The sequence below is a fragment of the Phyllostomus discolor genome, chromosome 11, assembly GCF_004126475.2.
Source record: "Phyllostomus discolor isolate MPI-MPIP mPhyDis1 chromosome 11, mPhyDis1.pri.v3, whole genome shotgun sequence".
Taxonomy (NCBI): Eukaryota; Metazoa; Chordata; class Mammalia; order Chiroptera; family Phyllostomidae; genus Phyllostomus; species Phyllostomus discolor.
This window is the reverse complement of record NC_040913.2, coordinates 47653188-47671043: the sequence shown is the minus strand read 5'-3', so window position 1 is coordinate 47671043 and position 17856 is coordinate 47653188. Positions and strand designations below refer to the sequence as shown.

The following is a 17856-nucleotide window of genomic DNA, read 5'->3' as shown; positions in this document are numbered from 1 at the left end:
TCCCCCTGTCTATTTTGTACCTACCATTCATGCTTCTTATTCCCTGTAGCTTTTCCCCCATTATCCCTTCTCGCCCTCCCCACTGATAACCCTACATGTGATCTCCATTTCTGTGATTCTGTTTGTTTGCTTAGTTTATTTTTTGTTTTTGTTTTTCTGGTTTGGTTGTTAATAGTTGTGAGTTTGTTGTCATTTTACTGTTCATATGTTTGATCTTCTTTTTCTTAAATAAGTCCCTTTAACATTTCATATAATAAGGGCATGGTCATAATGAACTCCTTTAACTTGACCTTATCTGGGAAGCACTAGATATGTTTCAATGAGTAAATGGTTAAACAAACTGTGCTGGCTATACCCTGGAATACTCCTCAGCAGAGGAAAAAAGGGGATTTCACTCCTACGTGGAATATAAAACTAAAAACAAATGAACAAACAAGACACATAAACAAAAACTCACAAAGACAATGATACAGTGGTTACCAAAGAGAAGGGGGAGAATAGTAAAGTATGAGGAGGTCAAATATATAGTGACAGGAGATTTGACTTTGGGTGGTAAACACACAATGCAATATAGAGATAATATTATAGAACTATACATCTAAAACCTATATAATTTTATTAACCAATGTCACCCAAATATATTTAATAAAAATATTAATTAATTTTTAAAAAGGAACAAACTATTTGCAATAAGCTGAATTGTGACCCCCATAAAAAATTCATCTGTTGAAGCTTTAACCCCAAACACCTGAGAATGGGACTATATTTTGAGATGGGCCTCAAAAAGGTAAAGTAAAAATTAGGACATTAGGTTGGGCCCTAATCCAATATGACTAGTGTCTTTATAAAAACACAAATTTGGACTAAAAAAAAACAACAGGGATATGCACATAAGAAAACCATTCCAGAACACAAGGACAGGTGGCCATCTGCTAGTCAAAAAGGGAGGCCTCAGAAGACACCAAACCTGTGGACATATCTTCTTGGACTTCTAGCCTCTAGGACTGTAAGAAAATACATTTCTGTTTTTAAGCCACTCAGTCTGTAGTATTTTATTATGGCAGCACAAGCAAACTAAAATATAGATACACAACTTCAATGAATCCCAAGAAAAATATACTGAGTGTAAAAAAGTCAGGCCCAAGATTAAATAACACATGATCCCATTTATATAAACTTACTGAAATTATAAAATGTCACATTATCATTGAGGAAAGATCTTATTATGTGTGCATATAAAGCCAAACTGTTCTATTGGTACTGTCAATATAATACTTGAAAAGATAATTATAAATCATTGATCATCTTTGGAGGATGTCACAGAACTAATTAGTTTGAAAATTAGTCAATAAAAACAAAGAATAAAGCACTTATCCTACATTTTCTGAATGAATTACACTTTACAATAAGAATAGTTAATGGAGAAAAGGTTTTTTTTTTTTCATTTTTTTAATTTTATTGTTGTTCAGCTACAGTTGTCTGCCCTTTCTCCCCTACTCTCCCCCCAACCCCAGCCATCCCCACCTCCCTCCCCTGATTCCAACTGGCCTTGGTTTTGTCTATGTGTCCTGTATACTTGTTCCTGAAAACACTTCATCTTTCCCCCGCCACTATCCCCTCCCATCTCCCATCTTGTTACCGTCTGTTTGTTATTAATTTCAATGTCTCTGGTTATATTTTGCTAGCTTGTTTGTTTTGAGTAGGTTCCACTTAAAGGTGAGATCATATGGTATTGTCTTTCCCTGCCTGGATTATTTCACTCAGCATAATACTCCCAGTTCCATCCATGCTGCCACAAAGATAGGAGCTCCTTCTTTCTTTTTGCTGAGTGGTAATCCACTGTGTAAATGTACCATAGTTTTTTGATCCACTCATTTAGTGATGGACACTTAGGTTGCTTCCAGCACTTGACAATTGTAAATTGTGCTGCAATGAACACTGAAGTGCATAGGTTCTTTTCAATTGGTGTTGCAGGGTTCTTAGGATATAATCCTAGCAGCGGAATTGCCAGGTCAAAAGACAGTTACATTTTTAGTTTTCTGAGGAAAAAATTCCATACTACCCCCAAACAATTTATAGATTCAATGCAATACCTATTAAAGTACCAATGGCATATTTCTTTTTTTATACATTTTTAAAGATTTTATTTATTTACCTTTAGAGAGGGAAGGGAGGAAGAAAGAGAGAGAGAAACATCAATGTGTGGTTGCTGGGGGCCATGGCTTGCAACCCAGGCATGTGCCCTGACTGGGAATCGAACCTATGATGCTTTGGTTCTCAGCCCACACTCAATCCACTGAGCTACGCCAGCCAGGGCACCAATGGCATATTTCAAAGATATAGAACGAACAGTTCAAAAATGTATACGGAACTATAAATGATCCCGAATAGTTGCAGCAAATTTGAGAAAGAACAAAATAGAAAGGATCACAATACCTGATATCAAACTGTATTTCAAGGCCACTGTAATCAACACAGCATGGTACTAGCATAAGAACAGACATACAAACCAATGGAACAGAACAGAGAACCCAGAAATAAACCCAACTCTCTATGGTAAATTAATATTTGACAAAGTGGGCAGCAGCATAAAATGGAGTAAAAATAGCCTCTTCAACAAATGGTGTTGGGAGAGCTGGACAGCTACATGCAAAATAATGAAACTTGATCACCAATTTACACCATACACAAAAATAAATTCAAGGTGGATAAAAGATTTAAATATAAGCTGTGACACCATTAAAGTTCCTCAGGTGAACATAGGCAGGAAAATCTCAGATACTCCATGTAGCAATATTTTCACTCATATGTCCCCTAGAGCAAAGAACATAAAGGAAAGAATAAACAAATGGGATCTCTCCAAATAAAAAGCTTCTGCATGACTAAAGAAAACAGCATTAAAATGAAAACAGAAAAAAATGAAAATAGAACCAACCATATGGGAAAACATATTTGCCAATGATACCTCAGACAAGGGTATGATCTTCAAAATATATAAAGATCTCACACGACTCCACTCTAGGAAGACAAAAAAAAAAACAATTAAAAAATGGGCAAAGGACTTTGAACAGACCCTTCTCTAAGGAGGACATACAAAGGGTTCAGAGACATATGTAAAGATGCTCAGTATTGTTAGCCATCAGAGAGATGCAAATGAAAACCACAATGAGATAGCACTTCACACTGGTGAGAATGGCCATCATAAACAAATCATCAAGCGTTAGAGACGATGTGGAGAAAAGGGAACCCTGGTGCACTGTTAGTGGGATTGCAGACTGGTGCAGCCACTATGGAAAACAGTAGGAGAAAAGTTTCTCTTTATAGAAGAATTACAACTAATAATTGAAAAAGGAATGAAAGAGTTATCAGTTCACCATTTAACAACACCAAATGTATTCAGTAATAATAGCTTACATCAAGAGAGAGAGAAAAAACATTCTCAGCCTCCTAACGCCACACACAACAAAATCTCTGAAGTATTTCTTCCAAAAACTATTGAACCAGGATCTAATCAGACCTCTAGATCTACTTCTAGAAAATTAGATAAATATGTTTAACAATGAAGGAGGTGAAACTTCCTTCAGGAAGTTTCCACCTGAAATATAGGAAACTACACAGGATAAAAAATCCAGTTTCTTCAAAAAATGAAGTTAAAGAGAATAGAGAGAAAGGAGGAGGGAAAAAGAAAATAAAGCCTATGGATTAAAAGATATCTAAGAGATTAATCAACCAATCTTTGTATACGAATCTTATTTGAATCCTGATTAGAGCATAATGAAAAAAATAATGAAACTGAGAAATTTTACAGACTAGATATTTAATATTAAGAAATTGTCATTAATTTTGTTAGGTGTAATGAACTGATTATTTTTTCAGTTATCTTTTCCGCATACATACTGAAATATTTATAGAGGAAACGTCCTGCCTGGGATTTACTTTAAAATAATTTTGGCTCAGGGAGAATATACTACGGCCATGGTTAACTGCTGAAATGGGTTAAGAGGTTGGCAAGAGTTCACATTATTTTCTCTACCTACTTTTATAAATGTCTGAAATTCTCAATAATAAAATGTTTTTTAATTAATCTTGGAAGTGGATTCAGAAATAAAAGAAGATGCAAGTAGCCTTCATTAACAAGACAAAATGTAATATTCATATACATGTTCATATATGCTTCCTCAGAAAACTATCTCTCAGCAATACCTGAATGCAGTAAGAATATTACCACCACCTTCAAATAGAAAGGGCACATATATTACTAAGGGCTGGAAAATAATAAAGAACTGTCATTACACATAATTTTTAAAAAGACAACCTGCTTTTAAAGGTTATTATGAAAACTCTTCATATTTCTGTACCATAACTTAAATAGAATGCCCAGAATTATTCCAGTTCTAAACTATTCTTTTCCATTTTCTTTCTAAATATAATGACTCATCGCAAAAAAGAAATGCCTCTATCAATGGCAATATAGTGCAAAGCTCTGAATATGTGTGTGTGTGTGTGTGTGTGTGTATAGATATACACATGTGTATGCTCTCAAATACACACACACACACACACACACACACACACACTACCCTAACAGGTTTGACATTCAGGCATGATTTCTACTTCACAGATGAGCAAACTGAGACTTAGAGAATTAACCAATTTGCCTAAAATCATATAGGTATAGTACAACTACAATCAAAGTTGTCTGCCTTGAAGTCCATGGCCTTTCCAATCTACCACCAAATATTTTTTGGTGTGCCACAGAATTTTAATAATTAGTTTAGGTGTGCTATGAATTCAAGACGCAGAAAGAAAACCAAAATTTTAACATCTGATTCACTGTAAGTCACAATATGAACAGCAGTTAAGGCCAGTTTCTTAACAAAAAGTCCCTTATTCATACCCTATAAGCAGCATGAACACAATTGAATCTTAAGACAGCAATCATGTATTACATACTTATTAAACATTTACACAGAAGAGAGAAACCACTTTTCTAGATAAAATACCACAAAACTTTCCTTAAAAAAATTGTTGTTCATGTATGCATGTATGCATGGACAACTTTTCTAACTCTCAGGAACTTAAAAATATGTATTTTAGCAAAGTTTCACCAAAGTTACATCAAAATCATTACATATACACTTAAAATTCAACTATTTAACTGACTCTAAGTTCTCCTAAAAATTTATATTTATTCTTAAGTCAAATTATTCTGCTTGCATGACTTAATACAGTGACTCATTTACACTAATAAGTGCTTTATACGCATATATTTATTAATCTACATAGTAACTCCAATATCCAGAAATTACTGGGTTAGCCAAAAAGTCCATTTGGTTTTTTCCACATGATGGCTTTAGTAGTGTTTAACTATGTTTAACTTCATTCAAAATAATTTTGTTAGATTGTATTGTGACAGCTGTCCTGTTGGCATTCATTTAGAAAACATCAAAATTGGTAAATTTGAGTATAGCCATTTTAATATTAAAGATGGAAAACATACACAACCTTTTTGGCATAGTGTGCTTTACCATTTCAAGAAAAGTAAAATACAATCAAAATGCAAAAAAGATTTGCAGTGTTTGGAGAAGGTATTGTGACTGATCAAACATGTCAAAAGTGATCAAACATACCAAAAGCTTTGCGATGTTTCTTGTTATCATTGATGCTTTGACCAAATAATTCTTTGCTGTAGGACTGTCTTATGCACTGGAAGATGTTTAGCAGCACCCCTGGCCTCTACCTACTAGATATCAATAGCAGGTAATAGCCAAATAATCAAAATATGAAAATCAATAAAGTTACTGGTGAAAATTAAAAATGTGTCTTTTATTTTATGGAAAAAACGAAACAGACCTTTTGGCCAACCCAATATTACTTGTCCTTTTTATAGATAAGAAAATTTAGGCTTGGAGATTTTAGATAACTTGTTCAAGATCATGGAGCTAATAAATGGTAGATCTGAGACTTGAGTCAGCCTAGTCTGACAACAAATCCTTGCTCTTAGCCCATCCTCTATTCCAGAGATTTTCAACCAGTGTGCCACAAGAATTTTTAAAACATGTGATATCTGACTATTTATTCAGGGGCACTGACCTCTTTTCCTGTAGACTGTCAAATTAAAAAATGATAGCCAATGCCACAATTGCCATCCAGTGTGAATGAAGCAAAATTACACCTATTTTTTTGTCTGATCAGCAAAAAATATTTTTTGGTGTGCCACAGAATTTTAGTAATTAGTTTAGGTGTGCTATGAATTGAAAAAGTTTAAAAATCACTGCTCTACTCCAACAAACATCATCTACTTTCAGTTGCCAAGAAGAGCTCCCTGTGTTACCACATTTTGTTTCAAAGATAACAATTACAATTAGCATAGCTACTTCGAAAACAGGTTCATTTTGTCATTACGTTTGCTTTTCAGCACATACTCTGTCACATTTCCCCTCATAAATTATTGTATAAACAGAGGCTAAATTTTCAGGCCAACCCTCAAAAAGTTAAATATCACTTAACATTTCTAGGTAGAACCATGATGAATTGTAACAGAACAATATATCATCATCCTCTGTCATATCCCCCCAAAAGGTACCCAAAATCCCAAAGGTAACATGACATTCTTTTCTTGTCTTCCTCCGGTCCACAACCAGAAATGATTTCACATGTTTTGATCCCCATCCTGAGCTCCATCAAAGCCAGGAGGAGAAAAGGGTAGGATAAGAAAGTAATAACAAAAATTAGGCCCCTCTGGAACCATGTCTGATGAGAAATGAAAACATGAATATTCTCCAAACCACAAAAATAAGCAATCATCCCCCCATGCTAGCCAAGATGAGTGACTGCAGCTTCCTTACCAATTGCAGGTTTAACCTCACTCTAGTCCTGCTTCCTTCCAGGTAGCACTTTGTTAAGATGGCCAATCACTGAAAATTGCCCTGACTGGTGTGGCTCAATGGATTGAGTACCAGCCTGCAAACCAAAGGGTCACCAGTTTGATTTCTGGTCAGAACACATGCCTGGGTTGCAGGCCAGGTCCCCAGTGGAGAATGAGCGAGAGGCAACCACACATTGATGTTTCCCTCTCTTTCTCCCTCCCTTCCTGTCTAAAAATAAATAAAATCTTTTTAAAAAATAAAAAGAAAAAAGAAAAAAAAGAAAGTAGTAACATTTACTCATACATGTATTCAAGTCTGAGGCCCAAGAAAGCCTCCACAATTAAAACTACCCATATTTTGCCATGTGTAATACACACTTTTTGCCCAATTTTTTTTAGAGAAAATAAGGATGCACATTATAAATGGGTAGTAGCTTAAATACCTTGTATCTGTTCTTATGTTTTGTAATTATTTGTTACATAAAATTTCTTGTACCATAATATGTTCAAAAATAAATGCTAAAATTCCTTTATAATACAAAAAACAAGTATCTAAATATAAATAAATAAATAAATAAAAATTTAAGTGATTTTTTTTCCTAAAAATTCAGGCCAAAAATGTGGGTGCACATTATACACAGCAAAATACAGTATTATTGCTACTGTTAAATACAAAAAAAGTTTTGTATGGACTAACTAGAAACCTAACTACCATATTGTACTACTTGTAGAGATTTAGAACACAGTCCACTTATAAATAGGAGACTACCTATAATCACTAATACTTTCTATAATCAGCTACCTTTTCACAACTCTATAAAAAACTAAAAGCCTAGTTTTTATGGCACAGAGGGAAGTGAAGAAGCTATGACTCCCTTTACTGCATATGCACAAAAACAGCTTTGTATATGAAGTATCCAAATCAATGGTTATACATTAGATGCTTTAGGATGATAATACCAGTCTACATCAAGATACTTTAGTATTCCTTTTTAGTAAGGAGATCTAGAACATGTTCAGATCTTTAGAACTGTGGGATTCATTTTCCCCTTTTTATTACTAGATCCTATTGACTGAATGCTTACATCCTTCCCAAATTCATAGGCTAAATCCTAGTGTCCAACATGATGGTACTAGGAGATGGGGACTTTAGGACGTGATTAGGTCATAAAAGCAGAACCCCCATGAATGGGGTAAGTGCTTTTATAAATGAGGCTAAAGAAAGCTCCCACTCTTTCTGTCATGTGAGGCCAGTGACAAGGCACTGTGAGTCAGAAGTAGGCCCTTGCCAAACACAGAATCTGCCAGCACCATGATCTTGAACCTCTCAGCTTCCGGAACTGTGAGAAATAAATTTTTGTTGTTAATGGTATTTTGTTATAGTAGCCAGAACAGACTAAGACACCAGAGATTTTTTAAATGGTTTTAAATAATTATTTTGGGGGGATGTATATAAATATAGTGTGCTGTGTTAATCTAACCAGTAAAGAGAGACAGCCATAACCCTGACTGGTGTGGCTCAGTGGACTGGATGTCATCCTGCAAAGAAAAAGCGCAGTGGTTCAACTCCCTGCACCACCCCACAACAATGTGGCTGGATCTGAGGCCAGGCCCCAGGTTGGGGGCCTCTGAGAGACAAACCATTGATGTTTCTCGCACATATCTATGTTTCTCTCCCTCTCTTTCTCCTTCCCTTCCCCTCTCTCTAAAAATAAATAAATAAAAGTTGTTTTTTTTTTCATAAAACATACAGATGTACTCTAATACAATGCTGATGAGAAATTAAGTTCAAAAGTGACTGTCTGGAGAACAATTTAGCAACAGTTACCAAGAGTTTTATAAATGTTCCTCTTCTTGATTCAGTAATTCAACCTGTAAATATCTACTCTTATAATCAGAGAGTCATTCATTATTTATCTAACAAATTATCAAGGACTTATTTGGTGCCAGGCATTATTCTTACGAATGAGGAAGGACATTTATCTCATTATTTTATAGAGCAAAAAAGCTGGGGAAAAGTGTCTAATACTAAGTTAAAAAATTAAAAGGCATCTAACAAAATATTATACTAGCACTGGAAACTATATTATCAAATGTTAAAAAATTTAATAACAAAAAAATGCTCATGATATGTTAAGAAAAAATATTTAAATCAAGACACAAAAGTACATATAACTATATATATAAAACGATATGTATGACCCCAAATCTGTGTTTTAGATCTTACTAACCAGAGACCTGGGTCAAGTTACTTAGCCTCACTCTACTTCAGTGTCTTCATCTGTAAAATAAAGATTTTATATTTCACATCCCAGTGGATTGGTAAATGAGTAATTTGCAAAGTGCTTACAATATTTCCCCAGTACATAGTAATTATTTTCCCCAGTACAGTAGTAATTATTTTCAAGTGTTATTATTATTATAAATACACATATGTACAAAGAAAAACTGGAAGAAACATCAAAATATTATAAAAAGTCCTGAATTCTAACAAAACTAATTCTAAGACCTATAAGAAATTTGAACACTCACTGCATATTATGATATTAAAAATTACTTTATCAGGTTTGAGTTTGTTTTTCTTAAAGTATATTATAGTGAAGTACTTATAAATAAAATATATTTAATGTTCACATTAAAATTCTTTGGAGGGTGTTTACGTGGTGATTTTGTTAATGTTATCAGAGGTAAATTACCTGTGGGAAATAGAATTATTACTAGCTTTTCTTCTCTTCCTATTTTTCTATTTTCCAAATTTTCTACAGTGATCCAAAAACTATTTTTGTTCTTTTTTAAATGTATATTTATTTTATTTTATTGATTATGCTTTCACAGTTGTCCCAATTTTTCCCCCTTTGCACTCCTCCACTCAGCACTCCCCACTCCCTCAGGCAATACCCTCACTTAGCTTATGTCCATGGGTCATGCGTATAAGTTCTTTAGCTATTCCATTTCCTATACAGTACTGTACATCCCCATGGCTACTCCTTAATCCCCTTACCTCTTCATCCATTGCCCCATATTCCCAACCCATCTGGCAACCATAGATGTTCTCCATATCCATGATTCTGTCTCTGCTCTTCTTGTTTTCTTAGTTTGTTTTTTAGATCCAATTGTTGATAGACACATATTTATTGCCATTTTATTGTTCATAGTTTTGACCCTCTTCTTTTTCTTAAAAAAGTCCCTTTAACATCACATATAATAATGGTTTGGTGATGAAGAACTCCTTTACTTTTTTCTTGTCTGGGAAGCTCTTTATCTGTCATTCAATTCTAAATGATAGCTTTCCTGGGTAGAACAATCTTAGCTGTAGGTCCCCTATTTTTCGTGATTTTAAGTATTTCTTGCCAGTCCCTTCTAACAAAGTTTATTTTGAGAAATCGGCAGGCACTTTTATGGGAATCCCCCTGTAGGTTAACTAACTGTTTTCTCTTGATGGTTTTAAGATTCTCTCTTTATCTTTAACCCTTGGCATTTTAACTATGATATATCTTGAAGTGGGCCTTTGTGCACCCATCTTGTTTGAGACTCCCTATGCCTTCTGGACTTGTATGTCTATTATCTTCATCAAATTAGGGAAGCTTTCTTTCATTATTTTTTCAAATATATTTCCAATTTCTTGCTCTTTCTCTATGATATGAATGTTGGAATGCTTGAAGTTGTCCCAAGGTTGCTTACACTAGCCTCAATTTCTTTGGATTCTTTTTTCTTCTTGTTGTTCTGATTGGTTGTTTTTTCCTTCCTTATGTTCCAAATAATTGATTTGATTCCCGGCTTCATCCACTCTATTATTGTTTCCCTGTAAATTTATTTCTTTATCTCAATTAGTGTATCCTTCATTTCTGACTAGATTATTTTTGTGCTGTTGAGACCTCATTAAGTTCCTTAAGCATCCTTATAACCAGTGTTTTGAACTGCAACTGATATAGTGCTTATCTCCATTTTGTTTAGTTCTTTTTCTGGAATTTTGATTTATCCTTTCATTTGGGCCATGTTTCTTTGTATCCTCATTTTGGCAGCCTTCCTATGTTTGTTTCTATGTATTTTCTATGTATTACGTAAAGCTGCTATGACTCCCTGTGTTAGTATTGTGGCCTGATATAGTAGGTGTCCTGTAAGGCCCAGTGGCACAGCCTCCCTTATCAGCCAAGCTGCCAGCTTGAAGTGTGCCCTTCGTGTGGGCTGAGTATACCCTCCTCTTATAGTTGAGTCTTGTTTGCTGTTGGCAGGCCAATGGGAGGGATTTACCCAGACCAGCCAGCCAGAGGTGTGACCACTGACCACCAACCTCTGCCTTCCGTGGAGGATCAGCTGAGTGGGGGCAAGGCAGTGATACTCTGATATGGTCTGTAGCTGTCCACTGGGTATGCAGGTTCTAGGTTTTCCTAGGTGGTGCAGGCCAAGCTCAGCCTCCACCTGTGATATGCCCAGGGCCATGCTGCATGAGTTATAAAGCAATCTGAGATGGCTGCTACTTATGCTGGGTTTGGAGATTCCTGGGAGAAGCCAAGCTGTGTTTCTAGGCTGGTTGCTGCTAGCACTAGGTCTGGGGCCACATAGCAAGAGGTCCAGGAGTTGGGGCCTACTAAGGCTGGCTATTGTTTATTTGAGAGGATTTAGGAAGTTGTAAAGCATGAGCCAACACCATCATTCATATGGAAAAGGAGCTTGGGTGCGCCTGTAAGTTGGGTGGGGCAGAATCTCTGGGGATCTCCAAGGTGGGTCAGTGTTAGCCAGGGGATGTAGTCTCAAATATGGCACCAGCCTGCTGGCTCCCTGGCTCTGCAGTGGGAGGACTCAGAAAAGACACAATGGCCCTGTCAGCCCAGATGCCAGACACTTCAGCCTCTCCTAGTATGCCACTGGTGCCTTTCATGCTGCCATCCTATCCTGGATCTCAGAGGGAGTGATCTGAGTAAGTCCATGTGTGGGTTTTTTAAGGGAAACTGTTTGGGAATCTAGAAGTTTCTTCGATCAACTCAATTTCCACTGGTTTTTGCAGCCAGAGGTTGTGGGAACTTATCATCCTGACACTGGAACACTGGGATGGAGTGCCTGGTAAGAGACTGATACTCCTCGCTCCTGAGATATCCCTCCCAAATTTTTATCCACTACACATGGATATGGGACCAGCCCATTCCATGTCTTCACCCCTCCTACCAGTCTGGATGGATGTGGTTTCTTTGGTCTGTAGTTGTCAGCCTTCCATTCAACTTGATTTCTGATGGTTATGAGTGATCGTTGCTCTATATTTTAGTTATAATTTATGATGTGGTTGTGCAAGGAGGCAAGCCATGTTTACTTATGCCACCATCTTGACTAGAAGTCAAAGAAATTATGTTTAAAGTAAAAAACTGTATTCAAAAATTTTAGGGAAATCCTTACCAATACTCCATCTGCAGACAAAACTTTCTCCCAAGTTAACCAAGCTCTTTCTCTGACATGATCTGATATCTTTAATTTCTGACATAATGCAGTAAAGTCAGGTTCTTCAGTTTCTTCAAACTCAAGCCTATTAAATAAAAATATACATTTAATAGACACAAAATTACAAATCAAACTAATTAAGTAAGCATTTGTTTCAATGGTTTGCTAATAATGGTAGTATTCTGAAAGATAGCATCACTAAATACTTTGGGATCTCATTTACCCTTGAAAAAAAATTACCCTTTAAGCTATCTTTTTCATAGACTTTCCAAAGTAAGGATACCACACAATGAAAAATGTTTATTGACTTGGTGAATCACATATACTTCAGAGCAGCAAAATAGCTTTGTGAGGAAAGTCAGTCAATAAAATAGCTAAAGCTGTTTGGGAAAATTGGGATAACAATAACAACAAGAAGAGGAAAGCCCATTATTACAGAATCAATTCATTATCTGTGACTTAGTTAAAATAGAGTCTACCCTTAACAATATTTCATATACACAATCTACCTACTACCATTTCTCACATGATGATTAAATTGACATAAATTATTATTTTTGGTTAATTCCTTTTCATTCATTTAATGTCTTTTTGACATATAATATTATGAGGGATACCTAACAATTTTTGTATATTAGCAGTATGTATAATATTGTCAAAAATATATGCATAATAACATGAGAAATAGCAAATAGTTTCTGAGCATTTATTATGATCCCCTATAAAGTAGCTTAGATGCATATGGGGTTTCACTGAATCCCCATATTGGTCCTATTAGGTAAGTACTCTCATTATCCCTGTTTTACAGATAAGTACCAAATCAGAGAAGGTTAAGCACTCATGTGGAATGACAGCCAATAAGTGAGAACCTAGACAAAAACCCAACGGTCTAACTTCATAATTCATGCTCTTGCCCACTATTCCAGACTGTCAACCCTCTTTCAAAACATAATTAACTTTCGGTTATCTCAACAATGAAGGTAGCATGCTATTACTAGTGAGGACTTTCATTTCAATTACATCATTTAGGCAAGAGATAATGCAACAGAAATAAGATCTCAACTCTCAAGGTAGAAATGAACTCTATCACTGGAGGTGCAGTTGGAATGGGACCTAAATCCATCCCTAAGAAAGTTTCTTGGCCTCAGACTGCCAGTCAGTGGTTCTATTCTTCCTAAGTAGTTAAGCTATACAGTTTGTATATTCACGTGCATTCCCGCTCGCATGGCCACTTCAGCTTCAGAGCCAGTGATGGTACATCAAGTCCTCACCACACTTCCTCTTCTGACACCAGCTGGAGGAAACTGTCCTATTACTTCGAGGTATTATGATTATTACCCGTATTAAAAGAACACTTTTATGGATATAAATAACCAACAGCAAGCTATCTTCTATGGTTTGGCCTAATAGAAGAATTTAATAATTCCATCACTTAAAGTATATTTGAAAAAAGTATTGGAAATAATTAAAGAAACAAAGCACCAGGTGGTGTCCAGAACTTCATTATCTCTGCTTACCATACAATAATCAAGAGTGCTTCCAAAGTTCTGTAAATAACATGGAACACTTCACAAAAGAGACTTTACTGCTCTTTCCAAAGGGAAACTTTCAAGTATTGGGTGCTTCTGAGTTTAATCAGAAATAAAGTAATGTCACCCTGACCAGTGTGACTAAGTTGGGCATTGTTCCACAAAGCAAAAGGTCATAGTTCCCCATCACAGCACATGCCTAGGTTTCAAGTTCAGTCCCAGTGCAAGAGGCAACCAATCGATGTTTCTCTCCCTCTCTTTCTTCTTCCCTTCCCCTCTCTTTGAAAATAGATAACATCTTTTTAAAAAAGAAATTAATCTCTTCTCCCAGAACATCCCCAGACTTTTTTTAACTGGTGAGTATGACTTTCAATTGACCCATAAGACAGTCTTTTTAAATATATTGTTATGGTCTTTCAGAAGCCATTTCCAAAAGCCCATTCCAGTCTTTAACAAGTTTGGCCTGAATTCTGTTAGTGTGTGCCCAGGTGAAAGAAACAGATTTTGGCAATGGACTAGAAAGAGGGAAGGAGTGGTGAGGGAATCTCATTCCCCTGAAATGGATATGTAGTCTCAAAGTAGGAACAGTGCTGACAAGAATAATGACAATTACACTCCTTCAATCTTAGCTTCTTAATATTGAAGCTAAGGGTCTTCTTAGTATCACAATCAAGAAAAACAAGATGTTGCAATATAAATAAATATCTTCCTCCCATGTTCTAATGCATTATCGTGATATTTATGATAACATGACTTTCTTAAATTTAAATTTCATTTAGGCAAAAAAAAATGTTCATGGGAGCACAAGAACACTACTAATTTTGTACTCAAGAAAAAGGGGATGGGGGGAACACCAGGACCCTTGCTGGCTCCAAGCTAAAAGGCAAAATGTAAGAAATAAGACATGCCGAAGCAAACCAACATGCAAGAAGTTTTATGCAATAAAAAGTTTAGAAACGTTTAAGCACTTGGGCTAAACTTTTGCCATACACCAGTTCTTCCAAAGAGTTATATTCCACTAGTCACTACAATGGCTCTGTATCCCCAAATACTCAAAGCACTGCTGTAAGAGAAGCCTACAAAGCACCTCAGTCAAGTACCCTGGGGGCAACTTAAACCTCGCACCCCGAATATACGTCCAATGGCGTCTCTGCCGCAGCTTCCAAGGCTTTTCTGGTTGGCCTCTCCCAAAACAAGGCTTCAGATGCAGTTGCTCGCCCAGAGGAAAACATTTCCAACTGTTGCAATCGGGAGACCAAAACAGAAAGCCACACGACCTCCCAGGGTACTACAGATCTCAACAAGAGGAAACTCTCCACTACAAACTAGTCCTTTGGGGGTTTGGGGCAGGGGGTGTTTTGTTTTGTTTCATTTGATGGGCCCTGAAATTACCCGCCGCCTGCGAGCCTCTAGTGAGGCGGAGGAAAGGCACCTGTCACTTTGCTCAAGGATCCGAGCCCCACCCGCCGAACACCTGTCAAGCTGGAGCCAGACTCCTGCCGGCCACCCTCTCGTCGCTCACGAAATCAGACTCCTGTCACCCTCCTTCGGGCGACCCGCGGCGGTGGAGGAGAGGGAGGGACACTCCTCCCACCCAGACCAGCACCCCAGCGAAGACGCGCCCCCGCCAGACGCCGCGGCGCCCGGCCGGACGCATCCTTCCGGAGCCCTTCCCGCGCAACGGCCAACGCAGCGGCTTTGCTTGCTCACCTAGGCAAGTCCTCAGAGCCACTGTCCTGTTCAGGGTCATCCTCTGGAGGGGGCGGTGGAGGGGGCGGCGGCGCCGCAGGGGATGCGGCGGCAGCGGAGGTGGCTTCTCTCCGGAGGATTTTGGGCGGCATGACGCCCTGCCAGAGCAGGAGCTAGCTAGCAGTGAGGAGAGCCGGGGCGGGAGGACGCGCGCGCGCCCGGGCACGCCCCGTCCTCTCCCGACTCTCGTTACAAAATAATGTGAATGTCCCCTGAGAAAAACCGACAAGCCCTCCCCGCCCGGCAGCTAGCGCCTCGTCCAACCGCGGGAAAACGTCACTTCCGCCCGCGGCGTCACGTCCGCGAGGCTCCTGGGCCCGCCGCTGACAGGAGGGAACCGGGGCGTCCGGCGGTGTGCGGGGCGGAAGCACGAGATCCGGCGGGCTGGGCTGGGAGCCCGGGCCTACGCCCAGGCGCCTTCCCTGGGGCCCCGCCGCCGGCCGAACCTGTCACTACTCGTAACTCCCGCTTGCAGGCTTGGGTGCCGGTAACGGGGCATTGCAGAGTCTGGTGGGTGAGATTGGGCCCGTCTTCAACTGTGAGTGGATCAGGGGGTGCGGCTCAGGCCCCGCCAAGAATATCAGGCGAGTGCACTCACAGCGGGCACGCCCCTCTCCTCCAAGGACAGCGCCCTCGGTCTCCACCGCAGTCCTGCGGCCCAATCTATTAAGTAAAGTGGGCCAAAACAAAAACAAACATTGGTGGAACATATATTAACTAGTATCTGAACTCTGCCAATAACTATGAGATACAAATTGTAGGTCAATTATTGGCCTTTTAGGGATCACTAGTTAGGGAAGGGTGGAGGCCTGTGGGTAAAGAACAGATTATAGTGTTATAAATGTTTTAACAATGGTGTAAAAAACAGGAGGCACCTAGAAATGTCTAAGGCACATTTTCAGAGGAGTAGTGGCAGTTGAAAAGAATCTTATCAAGGAGATGTAAAAAGTTAAGTGGAATAAACATTGCCAAGAGAGTCACTTAAAAGAGTCTATTAGGGAAGTGGGACTCATATCTTGTGCTTCAGTTCTCAGTTTAGCTATTAAATTGCTAAATCTGTTGCTAAACTCAGTTCAAGGCCCAGTCATAAACATCTTGGAATAGTAACTGTTCAATGGATTTATATGTATGGACTTTAACTTCCTCTGTTGTAGGAAGTTTTTTTTTTCCTTTCATCTCTTATTTGCATATTGGAATTAACCAATCCCTGTAACCTACCCAGCAGTCCTTCATTTGCATGAAAAGATTACATTTGTGATTTTTGCCTTTATAAACCCTGCCTTTGTTCTCCCCAGAACAAGTTTGAATTGCTGGCTGAATCTGGGTCTCTCAGATTCTAAAAGTCTTTTTTTAAGACCTCCAAGTGAACTTTTATTTTACAGCTTCAAATCTTTATTGGTTAACATTACATACGGTGAGTTGTGCTGGCCATTTTACATAATTATCTTAATCCTCAAAAATAATTATTTCAAATAACTAGTGATAGCATTATTCCACTTTCCATATGAGGAAACAAGCTCAGAAAAGTTAATTAATTGGCCCAATATTCTAGAGCCAATGGATGGCAGAAGATTTGAACAAGGTATGTTTGACTCTACTTATCTGTTACATTGTATTGGTAAAGAAAACACCAAGAAGAGAGAAGCAGCATGTACAAAGGAACCAACATCACATAAGAGCTTGCCAAGAGACTCACTTAAAAGAGTCTATTAGGGAAGTGGGACTCACATCTTGTGCTTCAGTTCTCTTCTTTTTGGAACCACCTTCATCAAACATTGACTTAGAAACTGCATCTCTTCCATCTCTTAGTGTTTACTTATAATAATAGATGGTCTAGTCTGAGTACATGTTTTTTCTCTCTTTGCCAGGTGCTGTGGATTGCCGAGTCAAAACTTCCCAACTAAGGTGCTGTGAACAAAAGAAGTTGTACTCTGATCTGAATTTCCTTACTGAAAAAGCTGAGCAGGGCTGAGCCTTCAGGAAAGCCATGGCTACAAGCCTCTTGAGGATATCCAGGTGACTGGTGTGATGAATTACCATTTTCTATGTATACCACAGCATGTGCCAGAATGTATAAAGTGTTGGCAATTATCAGCCTATTCAATGACCCAGGTATATTTGTAAGCCTGCTATATCTGCCAAAGCTTAGAAACCCTCTCTTGGAGGCCAAAAGTTTGTCAGGCAGTAGAGTCCTTGCCCAGCTCCAGCCACAGAGAACAGATATCATCATCAAAGTGATAATCCTATTCACTTTGCCCAGGATTAGTGTAGGCAGGGGCT

The 17856-nt window shown here is 38.1% G+C and overlaps 1 protein-coding gene across 1 annotated transcript in view; it reads right to left on the bottom strand.

Annotated features, from left to right (window-relative positions):
• The window catches only part of RB1 (RB transcriptional corepressor 1), a 295974-nt gene extending 280142 nt beyond the window's left edge, over positions 1-15832 (bottom strand). Inside the window, 2 exon segments of the mRNA XM_036011346.1 lie at positions 12257-12383; positions 15538-15832. Coding sequence (XP_035867239.1) covers positions 12257-12383; positions 15538-15668 — 258 coding nt within the window. The 5' untranslated portion in view covers positions 15669-15832.
• Between the last annotated feature and the right edge of the window lie 2024 nt (positions 15833-17856).